Source organism: Triturus cristatus, chromosome 1_1, assembly GCF_964204655.1.
Source record: "Triturus cristatus chromosome 1_1, aTriCri1.1, whole genome shotgun sequence".
NCBI lineage: Eukaryota > Metazoa > Chordata > Amphibia > Caudata > Salamandridae > Triturus > Triturus cristatus.
The window spans coordinates 59,916,671-59,930,299 of NC_140579.1; the positions used below are offsets into that span (position 1 = coordinate 59,916,671).

General features: G+C 47.2%; 1 protein-coding gene across 1 annotated transcript in view; it reads right to left on the reverse strand.

Moving 5' to 3' along the window:
* Positions 1-8,215: 8,215 nt before the first annotated feature.
* LOC146869397 (uncharacterized) overlaps positions 8,216-13,629 on the reverse strand; it is a 92,697-nt gene continuing 87,283 nt past the window's right edge. The window contains exons 4-5 of the mRNA XM_085636282.1: positions 12,884-12,948; positions 8,216-8,224 (exon numbers count right to left, since the gene is read on the reverse strand). Coding sequence (XP_085492408.1) covers positions 8,216-8,224; positions 12,884-12,948 — 74 coding nt within the window. The remainder of the gene's footprint in view (positions 8,225-12,883; positions 12,949-13,629) is intronic.

Genomic DNA, 13,629 nt, shown 5'->3' on the forward strand with positions numbered 1-13,629 from the left:
TGCTTGTTTATTTTTTTTTAAATTAAAAACAAATTACCATAATTTAGGAGTAACAAATACAGAGGATGCAGCTGAAAGGTAATGTGTTAAACCAATGAAATCTGAGAATTACATTTGAATTATGTGGTAACTGTGACAGAAGTCAAAAAAAGGAGAAAAACATGGCAAAACTACGAATTTGTGACTTGTTCAAAAGAGTTGGCTTTACAGCAATTTCTTGAATGGTAGGAGATCTGGTTGCATTCTTAGTAGAGGTGGGACAGTCGCAGAGGCTGGTTACAGCTCTAGAGAACGGTTGCTTCATTGCTAGAATCTTTTTAACTGCAGGAACCCCAATGAAGGATCCTTGCTCCCAGTGCTGTACTGAACTCCCCCCTCACACACTCGAGCAGTTTACGCGGGGACTGCCACTGGGCCCAAATGGTTTGGGGATCAGGGTCCCATTACAACGTCAGTTTGATGTTTATGGGCCGTGTGCAGGTCTGCAGACAAAGCGCTCCTACATAACACTGTTGGGGAATAACATGACAGGGAGGCGTGGGGGGTGGACTGACATGCACAGCAAAGTATACAGAGAAGTGATGAAAACAGGAAAAAAGGCAGAGAGAGGGACACGTGGGAAAAGTGAGCATGAGAGAAAATGGCACGGAATTAAAAGCAAAGTTGTGAGACAAAAGTTGGGTAGATAGAAAGAGTGAAAATGAGGTGGAGGAGATAGGAAGCTTGAAAGGAAGGATAGAAATCTGAAAGGGAATAAGGGAGAAGTGTTGAAATGCAGGATAGAAGGGTTAAAGAATGAATGGATAGATGCGTCAAAAAATAGGTCCATCCTAAAGGGTAAAAGGATGCATGGAATGGGTAAAGGATCAATAAGTAATAAGGGGCATGGATGGAGGGATAAACAATGGACAGATCGGAATAGTGAAAGGATGGATGGGTGAGAGGATGAATCCTTGGACATATTGATGGATGGATACGTGAAAGGGTGAATGGATGGCTTGATAGATGGAAAGGTGAAGGGATGGACAGATGGATGGATTATTAGAAGTGTGAAAGGATGAATGGGTGAGAGGATGAGTAGATGAATACGTGGATTTATTGATAGGTGACGTGTGAGAGGATGGATGCATGGATATATGTAAGAAAGGATGAGCAGATGGATAGGTACATGGAAAGGTGAAGGTATGGGAGATGAATGGATTATTAGAAGGATGAAAGTAACGATGAATAGTTGGATTGAAGGAGGATGAAAGGTTGAAGGAAATTCTAGGCAATGGTTGGGCATGCTCACTTGGTGTGCTCAGTGTCATTAGAGGTATGGTTGAAGTTGAGGATATTTTCATTTGCGGGCTTTACATTGCACCTAGGTCCTCGCTGTCCACCAGACATATAGTGGACATATTGGATACTGGGTTCACATTAGTGTCACAAATAAGTTTTCAAAATTTGCCAAATTTTCTTTCATTGATCTTCAAACTAGCTTTGGGTGAAACTCAGAAGAGATCTTTTGTAAGCCATACTGCTATGATTACTTACCGTAATCCACATTACTCTTAGTCCTACTCGTCCTCGACCCATTCATCACTAATGAGGTATTCCACTTGACAGGAAACAAAACAGGAAACGCTTTTAGGCTCCACCCACCCTCCTGCCAGGGGCTATAAGTACATAACCAACAGAAAGGACATCCTGACATACCAAGCAACAAAGGCCTGAACAGGGAGGGTGGGTGGGAAGTATGACTGGGTCGAGGACGAGTAGGACTAAGAGTAATGGGGATTACCAGTGAGTAATCATAGCATTACCTCTACGTCCCTCGTCCTCGACCCAGTCATCACTAATGAGGCATACCAAAGCAACCCCACCAGCAGGCCTTTGGCAAATCACACAGAGAACAGAGACCGAACACAAAAGTGGAGTGCAGCTAGTGAAAAAACTTTAATAAACACACAGAATCAGGGGGGGGAACAACCCCCACAGCACGCAACACACCACAACCAAAATTGGTCCGGTCAGACAGAGCACAATTCAGAAGATAGTTCCAAACAAAAGTAGAATCAGACGCCCAAGTCCCAGCCCGACAGATCTCATCAAGGGAAACCCCATGAAAAGCAGCCCAGGAAGCAGAAACACCCCTAGTGGAACGGGCCTGAACCCCAGAAGGGCAAGACAAACCAGAGCCCTGATATGCCAGAGAAATAACACCTTGATCCAGCGACCCATAGTAAGACGGGAGGCAGCCTTACCTCGACCAGCCAGACCAAAGGTCACAAAGAGAGAGTCTGATGAACGAAACCCCGCAGTGCGGGCAACATAAACAGACAACGCACGCTTCACATCCAGAGAGTGAAGCAACAACTCAGCAGGTGAGGAAGGAGAAGGACAGAAAGAAGGAAGAATCAACTCCTGAGAGCAATGAAAATGAGAACGACTCTTCGGAACAAACCCAGGATCCAAAGAAAGGACCACCGCGTCATCCAAGAAACGCAAAAAGGGAGGAGAACAACGCAAGGCAGTGAGCTCACCCAACCGTAACAGCAACCAGAAAAGCCACCTTAAAAGAGAGGAATTTAAGGTCAACAGTCTCCAAGGGCTCAAAAGGAGAGGACTGCAGAGCACCAAGGACCAAAGAAAGATCCCAAGGAGGAACCGGAGAACGAGCAGAAGGAGAGGACAGAGAGAAACTCCGGAACAACCGGGAAACCAACAACCCATCCGAAGACGGGAGCGAACCCGGATCCCGGAAAGCCCGAACAGCAGCCCACTGCCCGTTCAGAGTAGACAAGGCATACTTCTTCTTAACCTCTTCTGTGCCCATGACGAGATAGTCTCGTCATGGAGCACGGTCGCGCTGTGCCCATGACGAGACTATCTCGTCATGAACCCCACCCGCGTGTGGAACGCCCGGCACAGGAGGGGGAAAGGGCGTGGCACCGAAGGGGTTAAACCCATCCAGAAAAAACTGAAGGATAGAAGCGATAGGGCAAGAGACAGGAGACAGACCAAGCCCCGAACACCAGGAGGAGAAAGAAGCCAAATGTTTAGAGTAGGAGGACAAAGTGGAACTCCTACAGGAGCCCTGCATAACAGTGATGAGGTGGTCAGGCAAACCCCGGACCCCAAGAGACATCTGTTCAACCTCCAGACCGCCAGGGTGAGAGGGACCAGGAGGGAGGGAGAGGGTGACCTCAGGGGAGATGGGTAGAGGGGAAGAATACAAGGAGGACCCACTGCCAGGCTCAACAACAACGGGAACCAGGACCTCCGAGGCCAGTGAGGCAAGACAGCCACCACCTGGGCACCCACCCGCTGGACCTTCAGCAAGAAGGCTGGAATCAGGATGAAGGGAGGGGGGGAAGGCATACAGTAACCAAGGGGGGCACCGGAGAGACAACGTCTCCACCCCCCAAGCACCCAACTTCAGAGTCCGAGAACAAAAAAGAGGAAGTTGTGCATCGGTCCTCGAGGCAAACAAGTCTAGCTGGGGAGTCCTGAACCTCCGACAGATTATCCGGAAAATCCTGAGGGAGAGACACAGGGTCAGAGAAGACGGAAACCTGCGACTCAAGGCATCCGCCACCACATTGTCCACACCCCTGATATGCTGAGCAGAGATGGCCAGAAGATGACACTCCGCCCAACCCGCAATTGCACAGGCCACCAGATTCAATGAAGGACTGTGAGTACTGCCCTGGTGGTTGATGTAAGCCACAGCTACTGAGTTGTCGGACCTCACCAAGACATTGCACCCCAGCAGACGATCCTGGAAGAAACGAAGAGCATGGTCCACCGCAGACAGCTCCCTCCAATTGGAGGACCGGCGGACTCCGACCGGAGCCAACGAGCCTGAACAGCCCACTGACCCAGAGTCGCCCCCCAACCGGACGCACTGGCATCCGTCGTCAACACCAAATGAGGCGGCAGGCGAATCCACATTCCCTTGGAGAGATTGGAGGAATCCAGCCACCACTGGAGAGCGGACACAAGCTCCAGAGACACTGGCACAGAGAGAGCATAGTCCCGAACCGGAAACAGCACCCAACGTTGAAGATGCCACAGCAGAGGTCGAAGATGAACCCTGGCCCAGGGCACCGTGAAGACAGTAGCAGCCATATGACCCTGAACCTCGAGCCACTGAAGGAGGGGAGCCGCAGCCTGGGACAACAACCTCTGCAACAGGCACTGAAGCCGCAGAAGCCAGGAATCCGGAAGGAACACCTTGCCCAGGACCAAATCGAAGACGGCCCCTATGAAAGACCTCTGAGTTGCAGGAGGTAGCTGGCATTTCGGAAAGTTTACAAGAAACCCATGCTGCTCTAGCGTATGGATGGTCAAAGACAGGTGCTGAGACAGGACCGTGGGGGAAGGAGCCTGGAGCAGCCAATCGTCCAGGTAAGGGAACACGGTCACACCCAGGAGGTGAAGATGGGCCACCAAGGGAGCCACCACCTTGGTGAACACGCGGGGAGCAGACCGGAGACCAAACGGAAGGACACAGAACTGCCAATGACGACCCTCCAGGCAGAAGCGCAGGAACATCTGATCCTCCAGAGCCACAGGCACATGAAGATAAGCGTCCCGGAGATCCAGCGTAGCAAACACCCAGCCGGCCTGAATCAAAGGTATCACCCGTTGCAAGGTCTCCATCTTGAATGGGATCTTCCGGACAAACAAGTTCAGACTCCGTAGATTGATGACAATCCGAAATCCACCCGTGACCTTCAGAACAGGAAAGGCAATCGAGGGAACGGGCACAATCGCCTTCTTCAAGAGCAAAGTGCGAACACCGTCCACCAAAGACTGACGTCGAGACTGGTTCAAGGGCGTCGGAGTCCGCACCACACCTGAGGGAGGAGGAATGGACAGAAACTCAATCCGATACCCCCATACCAGGACATCCAGCACCCACTGATCGGAGGTCGTCAGATGCCAAGCAGGAAGGAACAACCGCAACCTCCCACCAACCTCGGGCGTAACACCAGCATGACCAACCTCCGGGGCGGCATAGTCAGGAACGCTGCGGCCTCTGTCCAGCATCACGGGGAGGCTTCTTCTGGAACTTCCGGGGGAAACCCCTACCAGCACCTCTCGGGCCCTTAAAGGAGGACTGCTGAAACCTGGAAGGCTGACGAAAGGTCTTGGCATGAGAGAAAGAAAAATACTTACGAGAAGGCTGTCGACGGAAGGAAAATGAATGCTTGCGCTCTTTGAACACCTTATGAAGCTTATCCTCAAGAGCGTCCCCAAAAAGACGAGGGCCAGTAAAGGGCAAACGCAAAACCATGGACCTCTGCGCGGCGTCCGTATTCCAACCATTCAGTAACAAATTCCGAAGAGCAGCAATAGAGGAACCACAGGACAAGGCAGAAGCACGCACAGAATCGAAGGCAATGTCCAAGAGGAATTAGGCCTGATGTTCCATGGATTCCAGCAAGTCTGGGCAACTGCCCCCCTCCTGCATCGTGGAAAGCAAGGTCTTAAAGTCAGTCAACAGTGATTGAGCTACATAAGCCCCATAGACACCAGAATGGATAACAAGGTGAGAACCAGCATAAGACTTCCTCAACGCAGAGTCAATCTTCTTATCCACACCATCACATAGAATGTTATCATCCCCCATAGAAAGACGACCAACCAAACTGGCGACAATGGAATCCACATGCACCGACTCAGGAAACGATTCCTCCATGTCCTGTAAAGGATATAGTTTCGACATGAAGCGCGGCATCATAATGTGATCCGTATCCTTCCATTCTTTCAAGAGGACATCCATCACAAAGGGATGGAATAGAAGAGAAGTAGTAACAAGCTTCCGAAATTGCGGCAAAACAGCATCCGAGGAAGTACTGGCCACAGCATCATCAGGAAACCCCATGTTCTCACGCACATGAGAAAGAAGGTCAGGCAACAACTCCTTGGAAACATATTTAGCTTTCAGATCCACCGCCCCCAAGGAAGCGTCATCAGAAGAATCGGAAGAAGAAATGTCCGAATATAGGGCAACACCCCCACCAGAACGACTCCCAGCAGACTTCTTGGAGTACTTCAGGTCAGACAAAGTCTCCAAAATCAGGCGCTTCAATCTGCCGTCATCCAACCTGGCTCGCTTCACCGCAGGGGCAGAATCCCCACTGTCAGCAGGGGAAGAGGAAACAGGAGACACATGCTTTCGCTTTTTGTGATGCTTCCCCATCATGAACACCAAAGACAGGACCCAGCGCACACAACCACCATAGGCAGGAACAGACCAGAATGCGACCCCCTCTACTTTAAATAAAAAACAAGCCGGAAACCGCCCACAATCAACCGCCAAGGGAAAACAGCTGAGCAGAAACCAAAAGCAAGGCGAGAGGGGGCGTGGCCAATCCCTAAACAACAAAACACCACCCATCACGGCCGCCGAAGGCTGAAAACTCGTCAAGCCCCAGCGCGAAGGGCACAGAGCACTATGGAGCAGCAGAGCACCCGGAGCCCACCCGGGCGCACCACATCGGCAGTGGCACATAAGTAAGCAGAACGGAGCACTCGGAACCCAACCCGAGTGCTCCTAAAGAACTGCAGCACACGGAGCGCCCAGACCCCACCTTGGGCTCTCCATAAAGGCCGCGCCAGAGCGGCCCGGAAAACAGCACAACGGAGCACTCGAGGCCAAACCAGAGTGCACCTAAAAAGAAGCAGCCGCACACGGAGCGCCCGGACCCCACCCCGGGCGCTCCGTAAAGTCCGCGTCCGAGCGGTGGAATTTTAATTGTAGAAACTCCGGGGATTGAACACGTAAAGTTGAGAGCACGAGTCCCAGCCCCTAACCATTAGGCCACAGTGTCTCTTGCAGAAATGACTCACAGAAAGGACATCCGAACGATCGGCGGGCTCAAGGCTCCTGGAAAAACTTGAGAAGCCACAGTCTTTCGCTCCCAAGGATGGCAGAAAAAAAGAGAACACAAGGCCCCAATGGAGGCGCAGCAGGGAAGGACTCACCCGACAACAGGACCCCAGGAAACCAGCGCAGCCCAGCAGAACCAGTAACCAGGAACCTGAAGGAGTCCAGGAAGCCAAGCAGCCCGAATCAAGTAGCTCCCACGAAGGCCCATGAGCACCCCCAGAGCCCAGCAGAGGAGGAAACTGCAGGACAACATGAAGCAGGTAAGTGACCAGCACCTACCCCAGCGTTCCCGTCAGGTCCACTGACAGGAAACAAAACAGGATGTGCTTTCTATTGGCTATGTACTTATAGCCCCTGGCAGGAGAGTGGGTGGAGCCTAAAAGCGTTTCCTGTTTTGTTTCCTGTCAAGTGGAATACCTCATTGGAAGACCACCTACAAGCACCATCTCATATTTTCAGACCTTGCTCTCTCCTGTAGACCTACTGGTGGAAAATGGCCACAGCCACACTGTGTCGGCCGTATGGTACTAGGGAGAAGCTTTGCCTTTTGGATATGTTGCCTTTGAAAGTCAGTGACTGGATCCACATGTCAATGCCAATGATGCAGGTGAAGATATGAGAAATGGACTAATGCCCCGATTACTTACTGGTAACCTTCATTACTCTGAGTTCTACTCTTTCTCGTCACAGTGCTTATATATGTGAGGTGATTCCTCCTCACCCTAAGACACATGACCTGCTAGTCCATAACTGGGAATAAGGCTTTTTCTTTTGTCAATCTTGCCCTTTTCCCATGTTTACATATTCTGGCCCGCCGCCTTTACCCATTAAATCAGGTGGACCCATAGGCCCCACTTGTCCAAAACCAAGCACCATAACCAACCCAGACCAACCATGCACTTACAAATGCCTGGTAGAAACCCACAGAGGAAGAAACCTGAAGTGATGGTGGGCGATAATGAGATTGTTAAGTGGTGTTATTTAATGAGGACTAATGTGCTATCTGTCTCAGGATGAGTATGCATGAACTGTAGAGAGGAAGACGGCCAAGGAGGCAACTTAACACTAAACAACTTGTTGACTTGGCAGAAAAGAACTTGAAAGCCAGAGAACAATATCAACAAAAAAGAAACTTTGGCCAATGTCGAGAAAGCAGGAAGGCAGGTCTGCCATCGAATAATGCTTAAAACTTGAATAAGGATTATTATCTGATGTGAGAGAGGAAGAAAGCACGAATAAGAATTTACAGCAAACAAAACATATGATATATGACAAAAGTAAAAAAAAAAACAAGTAGATTCAAATGAACAAATATATGTAAAATGGGTGTGCTTAGGAAGCCTGAATTAAAAAAAAATCTAAATTAAATTAACTAAATACAAATTCTTATTCCAATCATGCAGCTTATTCTTTCAGGTCCAGCCAATGCACAAAAAAAGCGTTTGAAGCCAAGTAAGTATTATTCCAAGTGTGGCTTGATGTAGTGATCATTCAAACACCGAGATTATTCTCAAAGATTTCAGTATAATGCAGGAGCCAAGGCATGATATTTCAAAGCAAACTTATTTTTTATTCTTTACAAAATCAATTTGTGCAGATGGGATTTGGCACCATTCTGCATAATGTAGCAGATACCACTGAAGATACATTCACTCTACACCTGCATTTTTATGGGATACCTCTATCCAAAAAAGCATCACTAAAAGAGAGAAGAACAATAATTTTTCTAATCCCTGATGAAGTCCCTGTTAGGGATGAAACACGTTGGCTGGGCTGCTGTTGGATTTTGTAAAGAATAAAGAATAAGTTTGCTTTGAAATACCATGCCTTGGCTCCTGAATTATATTAAAATCTATGAGAAGAATCTCATAGAATTTGGACTGACATTGTATTGAGCTAATTTAAATTTAGATTAAAAAGAATTGAGACTTCTTAAGCACTCCCTTTTTATATATATTTATTCATTTGAATGTATTGATTCCGAGCAGTAGAACCCTTAGAAGGTTGAGTGTGATTGTATTTATACTATGGAAATAATGCCTGTGTGACCGGGTAGAGCCAATACTGCTCTTGTTGGATGCATTTTTTTCAGATAATAGATCATTAGAAGAAGATGGCAGGGAAACACCTTGCCAGTGTTTTATCCCGGCACTGTTGACTGTATGTGGAATTTCTACAGCGTGAATCCAGCCAAAGGCGTTAGAACGTTGTACAGAGTGAAAGGCAGGGATCGCGTACACCAGTGACTGGTCTTTGGACTCTTACTGCATCATGAGTTAGCTCGCATGTGGACTGTTAATGCATTATAATTCAATGTCCTATAAAGAGGCGCACCTTTAATTCTTTCCTGAATTGGATCAGGATTGAGGGCTCCTCATGGATAGGAGGATTTTGTTCCAGATCCTGGGGGAATAGATGAAAAAGGCCAGTTGCCTTAGTTGTTTTCTTAGTTTTTTTCTTTTTCACACTTCTTGGTGTGAGTTTCCGTGTGATTCTGGAACGGGGAATGTGTAGTTTTGGGAGATGCTCGTAATTATATTTTACTTTGTAGTTTGGAACTGATGTCCTTGCCCGCTGTAGTCATTGTATATCATAGCGCCTAACTATTGACAGTAAGACATGTGTTTTGGTGCTAGACCACATCCTAAGAGAAACTGGAAGAAGAACATTTACGTGATCTGGTATAGAGCTCGCAGCCAAAGAGCACGCGACAAAATATTGCATTTGTAGGTGTATTTTCAAGGCGGTATCAAATGCATGACCCTGCTTCCACCTTATGCAAGAAAACCCTTCTGCGTGATGCAATTAGACCTATGCAAGAGTCTGCTATATATATATATATCAATTGCAATTCTACATGAGGGGCTTACTAGGTGCTTGACATAGAGTGGAGATTTGCCACAGACGTCAAATACCCCTTTGAAATAATCCATCATGCATTGTCCCATTTCAGGGCAGACAGGCCACCTGTGCATAGTCCTTCATGTTCTGCTTGGTCAGGAGGTCATAACAAGCATTTTGACTTCCCACAGCTAAAACCGGGGCACCTCAGACAGAGGAAAGCCATTTCGTACCTGGTGGGTGTCGACTGTTGAATGAAATCCCCCCAGCCCAGGGGGACCTCGTGGCCCAGATGGACCTGGTGGTCCAGCCGCTCCTGGTACTCCCTGAGGACCAGGGACCTCAGCCTGTCCTCTCTCGCCGTCAGGCCCGGGGTAGCCATCGAGGCCGGGTGGCCCTCTCTCGCCACGCTCTCCCTGTGGGAAGGATGATTCACTGTCATTTCTTGCGTGAAATTTCTGCCACGCGCGAAAGATAAAACTGAGGTATCCATGAGAGACAAAAAATGATGATCATTTCCGTATTTCTGCAGAATGACCTACAGCGCAGACACACCCATGCATGTGTTGTCATTTCTAACCAGGAGGCTGAGCTTCTTTCTAATACCTAAATATTCTGTCTGCCCCTTGGCCATCCCTCGATCCTCAATGATACTCATACAGTCTGCCCCTTCCTCCAAACGTCTACATGTCCATATAGTGGCTGTTTGTCTGAAAAAGAGGCCAGGGTTTGGATGTGCACGTATGAGAATGTAGATGTGCCCTCCCAGATGTATTGAAGCTGCCCCTTTAGCACCGCAAACAGGTCGGAATTTCAGGACGTGCACATGAATATTCATGAGATTACATGCATAAACAATGAATCCAAAATAAAATCAACTACAGGGGGGTTATCCTGAAACTGAGCATTTGCCACACTCTCAGACACGGTCTGCTTTGTCGAAAGCGCCCCAGCAGTTTTATAACTCGTTTACTGAATTAATGTATTTAGTCATTAATAAAAATCCAGCATAGTTTTCAGCAGGGTCTGTTAATTCAAAGCGTGGTCAGAAGAGAATAGAAGTAAAACACACCCTAGTCACTCACCTTTGGCCCCGGTGGACCAGGGATGGCCGGACACCAACACTCGGACATATTAACCTGGGCAGAAAAGTAGAGTTAATGAACTCATCTGCGCCCCACCACAGAACCAATGGCAAGCCTTCACTTTGTCATGTTCCAACCGTACAATGGTCTCAAAACCAATATTTCACGTGGCTACGGTGTTAATTCATTTATATGACATCATTCATGTGAAGTATGAATTACATCCAACAGGAGACCTTGCTTCAGGCCGGTTTACTGCCTTTCGGATAATTACAACATTATCATCTACGTGAAAGGTGAACAAAACCAGGTTTCAGGCCCACATTAAGCTGAACTTTCCAGGCAGCACTTCCAAAATCTCTGACTTCCGCGGACCCAATCAAAAATGTTTTTATATAAAACTCTACTATCATAGCTACACAATTAAATATGTTTATCTCTTTTCTACTACAGAAAACAAAGCGGTGCAGTGCAATATTTCTCCTACTCTTTTCAATAAACATGTCCTTATTTGCATTATTTGCAACTGCACCAAAATAAATATCTAATATGAAAAATACACAATTGGTAACATGTAATATGGTTCTTTGTTGCAATCCCTAGCGTCTGGTGACATTTTCAAAGCACTCGGCCCTCGGCCTCCTGGTGAATGATTGACATGGGTACCCATTACGCATTGTGTATGGTGCTGGTGTGCCTCCTGGTTAATGGTTGACACGGGTACCCATTACGCATTGTGTATGGTGCTGGTGTGCCTCCTGGTCAATGGTTGACACGGGTACCCATTACGCATTGTGTATGGTGCTGGTGTGCCTCCTGGTCAATGGTTGACACGGGTACCCATTACGCATTGTGTATGGTGCTGGTGTGCCTCCTGGTCAATGGTTGACATGGGTGCCCATTACGCATTGTGTATGGTGCTGGTGTGATATTTTTGCCATGGCTTCACTAAAACATAGCTCACCACGTGTAAACATTCTCTGCAAGGATAAAACATATTTCACAATAATGAATGCTGTTGTTCCATGTTGTACATGTTATACCTTACATACGAATTACTAATCAGGAACTCTTTCCATATTTTGAATGTTTTTACTTTGTGTATGCATTTCCCCTGCTTGTGCTGTCTTCCATAGAGAGGGTCTCCTGTCTTAAAGGGGCAGTGACCCCATAGGAGGGCTGGAACTGCTGTCCTCAAATATCAAGCAACAGAAACGCAAGTTAAAGGTTCCAGGTCCTTTAACTTTGCACCGAAATACAAAGAAAAGGTTTTAATTTGATATTTCGCTGGCTTTATTGATCTAAAGACTGCTGTTCATGTTCTCCTCGGATGCCACTCTCGCCAATTCAGGGATTTATACAAGTTCATAAAATAGATAACAGTTTATGTAAAAAAAAAAATGGTTAAAAAAGCAACAAGCATTGACAAAGTTAATAGGTGTGGCCCATCCCTGGACGCCCTTTTTGGGTGCCCAGCTCCCAGATACCCCTAGGTGAGGCGGAGATGTGTTATATAAATGATGATTGATTGATTGATTGATTGATTGGGCAGGTGATACGCTATATAAAACATTTCATTCATCCATTCACACACAAGATATTGTCCTTGGTATTTTTTTTTTTTAGACTGCACCTGAAACAAAACTAAAAAGCAGCAAAAGAAAGAAACATTCCTCTACCCATAAATCTAAACATGGCGCATTCCTGCTTTTTTTTTTTAAAGTCACCCTTGAATATAATTGTAATAGAACAGTATGAATGGGTCCTAACAGGCAAATAGATATAACAACCCTTTTTAATTTTACAATACCTAATTATATCATACTTCACACACCATAATCCCACTCTTCAAACTGTACAACTCCTTCTTGCATAGTACTATCACTATCCCACTGTGTCACAGTGGCCCACTATACAGCCACCACCATGCCGTATGCGAACAACCCTACAATTGTCATACCTCTTCCACACTATACCATACCCCATAATACTACCCTCAAACTCCACCGCTTCCACTTACACAGTACTGTCCCACTATACCACTACCTATCATTGCAGAGTAGCAGGAAGTTACCTCTGTCCTTGGAGATGTCTGACGAGGCCTGGGATGAGGAAATATCACCACTGGCGCGTGGGCCTCTTCGACATCAGAGAAAAGAAAATTGCAATTTGTGGTTATTTTAATACCTTTTAACATATTATTTATGTGTGCAGGTTGGTCACAGTACACATACCCTGAGACAAAACACAGCATCTGCCTTTCTGGGATCAAGATGCACTAAAATCTGTAATCAGTGAGTGTTCCCAGCAGACATGCCCGGAAGGCGTTTATATATAACACGAGACACCCATCACCCATGGCCCCTTCGCTTGCCTTGTACAAGCTGATGAAAGACTAGGTGACCAACCATGGATTGAGCTTCAAAGGTTCCCAGTGGTACCACTTCCTGTGCTCCCCATTAACCAGGCAGCTGGGTAAGTGGAGGTGCTGTGGTTGCTGTGGCAGTCCTCACTTCCGTTTCCGGGTCACAGTCTTTGAGCAGCCTCTTTTTGACCTTCCACAGTTTATATTGCTTCCCCCCCTTGCCCTACCTCCGGTTTTTGTTATTGCCAGGAAGTGTGTAGTAAACTACTTCTCTACTATTCCCCATTGTACTGCTCTGTTGGAATGTACCATGACATCATAGAATGCCTGAGTGCCCCTCTGTGCTTAGAGTGTCAGTTGGTCATCTCAGGCTGAGCAGCTGGGAGCCTGCTCCTGGTGGGGCTGCATCTGTACCTTCTATCTTCTCCTACTTACCTATCCTAGAACCAAGCTAC